Consider the following 7315-nt stretch of genomic DNA (forward strand, 5'->3'; position numbering starts at 1 on the left):
ATACTTCTTTATGATTCCTCAAATAGGGATGTTCCTGATTTTTAGAATTTTTTTTCTCTTTGAGTTTTACTCGATTAAAATCGATATTTGTTGTCACTCTATAATAGAGACATTCCCGATGTAGAAATACCCTTTGTTTTTCCCCTTCTTTGGTTTTTTAAACTCTAGAATAGAAATGGAGCAACGTTTTTTAAATAGCCTTTCTTCTCTCTGATGGCAAACTAGATTAAAGAAAACTAAATTTTAAATTTTTTGTTATTAAGAAAGTAAGGTTTGAAGCTTAAAGAAAACTAGTTGACAATTTAATGAATGAATTTGTAAGAAACACTTATTAAAAATTTTAAGATTCGAATCAAGTGAAACTCATTAACATGTTTATTCATATTAAATACTTAGCAAATATCTTAGTGTAACTCTTAAAATTTGCAAACAATTACAAATATGTATCTTTTATTCAATCGAGTTAGAAATTATATAATTCACTACTATTCACCATCTTCATGTTCAATACTTAATAACCTTATCATTTAACAATTCACAACAATTTAGAATACTTACTCTAATTTTGTCAAAAAAAAAAGAATACTTACTCTAATTACTATCAAATTTTTTATATACGTGGTAAACTTTTTCAATTACTTTTTTTGTTGCTGTTGTCAATACAAGGTCAATTTCATTTGTTGAGAGCAAGTAGCCTATCTCACACAAACTAAATAGTGCTAGATGAATTCTCCCATTGAACAAGTTCCCTCATTGCCTCCTCAATCTCTATTGTCCCTTGCATGCACAAACTCAAGCAAAACCCAACAACACTCAAACTCAAAACAATTTCACTCTTCACCTCATTCTCACCTTCACCATAATACAAATTATCAACAACATCTCTTGACCTTTGAAGAAAAGTCTCAACAAATTCTCTTATTCCATCTTCTCCTAAACTTGAAAGCCAAGCACTATCCACTTTTGACTTTCCCATTTCAACATCACAAAACATGTTCTTCTTTTCTCTCTCAATAAACTTGAATGACTTCATTTTGGAAATTTCTTCAAGACCTTTGATGGAAGAACAAATAACTTCCTTAACATGTAGAAGTTCACTTTGTAACATGTTCACTTCTTCATTGACAAAATTATTATCACTTCTTTGAAACTCTTGTTGAAGTGATTTTAATGCAAGTGCTCCAAAATGCAAAACATCCACTAACTTTGACAATGAGCCCAAAAGCCTATTATAGCAACCACTATGAAATGGTACAAACCAAAAATTGGGCTCAGCTTCAGCTTCTATCACAAATTTCTTAAGCTCATTAACTTGCAATTTTAATTTTCTTTGATTCTCTTTCAATTGTAAATCGGTTTTGTCAACTAGGCTCAATGTCTCAATTGAATCAATGAGAATGGACAAACATTGAGATAGTTCAAATTTGGCACATGTTGAAGCCCTTTTGGGCCAAAAAAGAAGATCCACAAAAATAGAACAAGAAAGCCCAATAAAAGTTTCAATGATTCTCTCTATCGCGAACTCACTTGGTGGGCCAAAGTTTTTTCGGCCCAAAATTAAAACAGCCCCAATTATTGCTGATATACCACCAGCCGGCCCATACATTCGACTTCGTTGAAGGAAACTTGTGAAAATAAACCATGGAAGTAGAGACAAGAATCTCATCGGCATTAATCGATTAAACACGAAACATCCCAACACACCGTACACGGTACCAATAACGGTTCCTTGGGCTTTTACATTTGCGGCCCGAAATGTAGCTTCTCTACCTGAAACATAACTTACGGCCACAGGAAGTCCAGACCAGAACCCGCTTTCTTTACTATACAATAAGCCCATGTAAATGGATAGGCCCAATGAGAAAGAGTACTTAATCGCCGGAAGAAAATTTGAGTTTTTTAATGTTGCGGCCCAATAGGCCCATTTATCTTTGCCTTCAGAATGATTTTCTTTTTCCTTAATGGGCTGGGCTTGAGAATTAGTTGGGCCTTCGGTTGATGGTTTCATGTGAAGGAGTTTGGCACAAAATAGGAAGAAAAATATTGGTAATTCTTGTTGAGATGTTGGAATGGTATGAAGGGATTGGAGAAAATGTGTGATGTTTTTTGAATTGGATTCTGGGACAGTAAGTGAACCACCTCCTAGGTAGGTGTGTTTAGCATTTTTTATGGTTAGGTTAACATGTTCCTCAAGTGTGTTTAGACCGTGTGTTAGGTCTTGGTTAAGAATGTTTATTGGGAATGTTTTGGTGGAACTTAAAGCTAATTCCATTCCTATAAGACTAGTATCTACCTCTTGAAGTTTCTTTCCCAAGTTATTGTAATGTGGTTTGAAAAAATTGATTGGAAGCCTCTCCCACTTCATGCCATCCTATCCAAAAAGAAGTTAAATTAATACATATCACATAAAACATTTAACTGTACGCCTTCACGCGGTCAATAAATCGAAAATTATTAGATTTAGATCATCCACTCTTCTTCAAATTCAATATATTTTGGTTATGTAATCTCGAATTTATTTTATGAAATTGAATTAATTTATTTCATGAAAGGAGTTTGTTGAACTTACTAGGTAACGTAAGATGGTTGAAAAGATCTTGATTCGTTTGGTCGTCAAAATCTTAGCACGAGAGATTAGTCCTAATGCAGAAGTGTTCTCCTTCTCACTAATTACCTTTACAAGAAGCTTCAATCTCTTCAAGATATTATTTGTTAATAGTTTGTAGTTTTTGTTCACCTGCATTAAACACAAAAACAAACTTAGATTGTATTGTTGTTTTTTTAAGAAATCTTACATTTATTCTACTAAAAGCAACACCAATATTTAAAAAATTAAAGACACAATTAAAAAGTTTGTAGCAAGTCATTTTGAATTTTTGTTAGTTGCAGTATTATATCATATAAACTAAAATATTGAGAATACTCCAACATTTGGTAGTTTAGATTCTCAATAGTGTTGGATATCAACGTGGGACAAGAATGTAGATTATTGAAGAATCCACTAATAATAAATTAACCCTACTATGAAATTAGTTAAGAAATGTCGAGGCACTTGTTGACAATATACAGAATTGAGTGAGGGGCCACAGGGCCGTCCCAAATAATATGGAGGCCCTGTTCTAATATTATAATTAGGCCCTTAATAAAAAAAATTGCAATATATTTATTTTCTAGCTCAACATTATCATATGCTTAAACTTATCTTACACATTAAAGTTTTAACCCTTAAAACTTGTCGAAATTTTCTTGTAATTTATTATAGAATGCTCTATTTACAATTACACATATTTTTAATTTAAATTAGATTTAATAGTGCTTTTCAATTTGATTCTTATTTAATTGATTTGTTCAACATATTCTATAATAATTTAAACAAATAACTAAATCGAACTAAATCATTAAAAAAAAAATTAAAACACTTTAACCCTACAAAAGAATAATTGGTTGAAAATATTTTAATCATACACTTTTCAAAAAAATAAACCACATATATGGTGAGGTAATAATTAAAAATTAATAAATAAAACAATAAAATAAAAAGAATTTATGTTACCTATAGCCTTATTATTTTATTTATATTAAAATAAACCGTAGGATATATTTTTTTCTACCCATTTATGCCATTAATTCATTTCATATTATTAAATGGAAAAGGGGGGAGAAATAGCTTTAGACAGTGGGAAGAAATAGCTTTAGACAGTTATTACTTATTAGTATATATTTATTCTCTATTTTTAGTATATGGTTCCAATTCCAAACAGCTGTGTCATCAATTTCATAATATAACAGTTATAAATACTGAAATTATATCATGACATACCTTAAATAAAAAAAATACTACAAATTATGAGGCCCTATGCATTAAGAGGCCCTGTGCAATAGGTCTGTTTGCACAGCTCCTCCACCGGCCCTGAGGGGCCACTAGAATCTACATTGAAGATCATCACCTTTATTTAAAAATTTAAATCGACCTATTACTTAGACGATTTAAACAAATGAGTCTGATAGATCTAAACCGTTGTAAGACTCGAACAATTTAAATATATGGACCTGAAAGATCTAGACCGTTGTAACACTAAGACGGTTTATATAGATGACTCAGGTATATCTAGACATTTGTAACAAACGTCCTTACAATATATATTATAAATTTTATAAATATGTCCGTAATATTTAAGCTTATAAAAGATAAGATAGAATATTTAAAATCTTGATTTATTCCGCGGAATCTAATAGATTAAAGAGGTGGAAAATTGTCATTCTTATATATTTTTTTTAATGTTTAATTTTATTATTATTTTCCTAAAGTGGTTTGGACCTATGAAGCCATATTTATAAAGTCCAAATTGCAAAGAATTAAAGCATATATATATATATATATATATATATATATATATATATATATATATATATATATATATATATATATATATATATATATATATATATAACGTCACCCAATTAAATAATCCTAATGATTTTCGTATCATATTCCATTCCATTGAACTAATTGTTAGTACTGAGAACCCAATTTACCTGCCTACCTCTCTATCCTATTATATCTAAGATTCATGGCTCCAAAGGGTAATTAATCCTATTTACAAAACCTTTTTTAATCAATCAACCAACATTTTCACTATAAGTACAATTTATGGATGACGTGAAGATTCCACTTAAATGGTACTAGCTAGTAAATGTTGGGAATAAAGAATTTTAGAAAATATGTAGTATCCTATTCAAATAATAGTATTTCTGTACGAATTTATAGTGCTAATTTGATAAGCAACTATTTCATTGGTGCAACTTTTGAACAACACTCATATTTGTCCAATATTAACAAGTTGTAATTTTGATTTGTCACCAGTGCACTCAAAATACTATGGAGTTTTGTTTATTAAAAGCTTATTATTACTAACAATATTTATAATAACAAAGAAAACAACATATGACTAAGTTAATGATAGAACAACTTAACATGATCAATAGTTTTAATAAGACTGTATTAAGACTACATAGCTGATTTTAAACCAGTACATCTCTTTTTTATATACATGCATGATACTAACACAATTATGTAAACATGTTATTAATTTAATAAAATAAATTAACAGTATTAAATAATTTTGAATTTTACATAAAGAAATTAAATGTGATCTATTCGATAAAATTCAATATTTTGTTTAAACAGCCAATATTAACATTTTAATTGCTAAAATTTATATTCAACTATTAAGCATGTTAATTTAGTTTTATGTTCAAATTTCATATCTATTTGCAATAAAAATAATTTTGAATAAAAAAAATATTTTTTAAAAGAATAAGAAATTAAATTTCACAACTAAATTGATAAAATTCAATATTTTGTTTAAACACTCAATATTAACATGCTAATTACTAAAATTTATAATAAATTATTAAGCAGGCTAACTTTATTTTATGTTCAAAATTCATATCAATTTTTAATAAAAATAATTATATCTATACATTTTAATAAACATTTAAAAAAAATAGTTTCATATTAGTCATATTCATAACTACCAAGAGATATTTATAAAGACAAAACATGATATCTTGCACTCTAAGAAAAAAACAACAAAAAAGCTTGTCTGATTTTTTATTGCCACTCATAACATAACAGTCAAGATCACAATGATGAAATGGAACACAGGTCACAACCACAACAAAAAATCTAATTAAAACTTAATATTATGCATTAAAAAATCTAATTAAAACTCAATATTATGCATCAAAAATTCTAATTAATAATGTTTTGAACGTAGCATGAAGAAAAATGATAAAAATTAATTACCTGGTAGCAAGCAAAACGTGGATAAGGAAGAAGCAATGCAAGCACACAAGCAATTACACCCAAACAAGTACTAGCAGCCAAATGAATAGGATGCATAATAGCATCAATATGAACACCATTTGAGTAAGCCAAAACATACACCAACACAATCTGTCCCAATGAAATTCTCTTAGCTATCACATGTGTCGATTGAGCTGAAGGCAAAACCACAACAAATGCAGCCAAAGCCACAGCAATAGAAACTGTTCCTTCAGAGAATCTATTCGGGCCTATAGCCCATAAACTCAACATCGCCGGGCCCAAACTTTGAAACGTAGCGTAAAGCCCGAGCCAACAACCGCGTAGCGCGTCTCCTAACGTCGCGTCGTTTATGATAATCAGAATCACGACGACGTAAGAAAACGCGGGAAATGTTATGAGAGTTGTGATTGAGCTAGGGCCATAAAGTGTTACACTTGCAACTATGGTGCAAGCTAAGGCTGCTCTGAATGCTGAAGAGAGACACTCTTTCCATAATAAAGGAATGTTGAAGAAGTTCATAATTAGGTTAATTAGTGGTAATCTCTCCATTTGGTGTTTTTTTTTGTGTTAGTGAGTGTTGCATGGGGTTTGGTTTTATAAGGAGATGTATAAGAGGAAATGAAGAGCATGTGTGATAAGTTGATAAGTGGTACTAATTAATTTCAATTTGAGAATTAATTAGTTATTTTTGAGGTAATGGAAGTGATGTGATGGATTAATTAGGTTTGAGTATTTCATGTGGTAGTAGTACTCTATGAGTATATGAATAATAATATTTTATTCTTTTGTAAGAGATGATGGAATGGAAGTGATGTATACGTAGGACCATATAGGCTGCACTATAAATGTTTGGTGTCAAACTATTCCTAATTTTTGTTCTAACAATATGGAGGTACGGAATGAAAATGATAAAGACACACGTCAAACATGTACATGGTTATATATATATATATATATATATATATATATATATATATATATATATATATATATATATATATATATATATATATATATATATATATATATATATATATATATATATATATATATATATATATATATATATATATATATATATATATATATATATATATATATATATATATATATATATATATATAATAAAATCGTTTCATTTTCATTTATCTATCTATTATCAAATAAATTAAAAAGAATATTGTTATTTATTTAATATATATTTAACTTCTCATTTATTAGACATATCTTTGATTCTTATAAATGAGGTTGAGATGTGTGTCTAAGATATGTTAAAGAAAAAAAATAAAAATAAAATACATATTTGAAAATTTGTAAGAGTCATCTTATATGAATTTTGTACTAGTGTTTGACGCAGAGACATTTTGAATTTTATGGTGCTGTATGGTATGTATTATTGATCTTAATTATCTGTTTTTGGAGCAAAAGAGGACTTGTAAAAAAAATCGACGTATAGTTATCGATGTATAGTTATTTTTCAAACTC

General features: G+C 28.7%; 1 protein-coding gene across 1 annotated transcript; it reads right to left on the reverse strand.

Moving 5' to 3' along the window:
- Positions 1-470: 470 nt before the first annotated feature.
- On the reverse strand, positions 471-6434 carry LOC131653891 (uncharacterized). The gene is made up of 3 exons (XM_058924215.1): positions 5810-6434; positions 2570-2737; positions 471-2371 (listed from the first exon to the last, which is right to left on the reverse strand). The coding sequence occupies exons 1-3, from the start codon at positions 6377-6379 to the stop codon at positions 710-712; spliced, it is 2400 nt and encodes a 799-aa protein (XP_058780198.1). The 5' UTR covers positions 6380-6434; the 3' UTR covers positions 471-709.
- Between the last annotated feature and the right edge of the window lie 881 nt (positions 6435-7315).

Source organism: Vicia villosa, linkage group LG2, assembly GCF_029867415.1.
Source record: "Vicia villosa cultivar HV-30 ecotype Madison, WI linkage group LG2, Vvil1.0, whole genome shotgun sequence".
Classification (NCBI taxonomy): domain Eukaryota; kingdom Viridiplantae; phylum Streptophyta; class Magnoliopsida; order Fabales; family Fabaceae; genus Vicia; species Vicia villosa.

Bases quoted from the DNA above. Each gene is read 5' to 3' on its own strand.
- LOC131653891 (XM_058924215.1), bottom strand. From the start codon at position 6,379: ATGGAGAGATTACCACTAATTAACCTAATTATGAACTTCTTCAACATT. The intron at 2,738-5,809 runs GTAATTAATTTT...TGTTTAATGCAG, and splicing joins CACGTTTTGCTTGCTACCAG to GTGAACAAAAACTACAAACT. The intron at 2,372-2,569 runs GTAAGTTCAACA...CTTTTTGGATAG, and splicing joins CAACCATCTTACGTTACCTA to GATGGCATGAAGTGGGAGAG.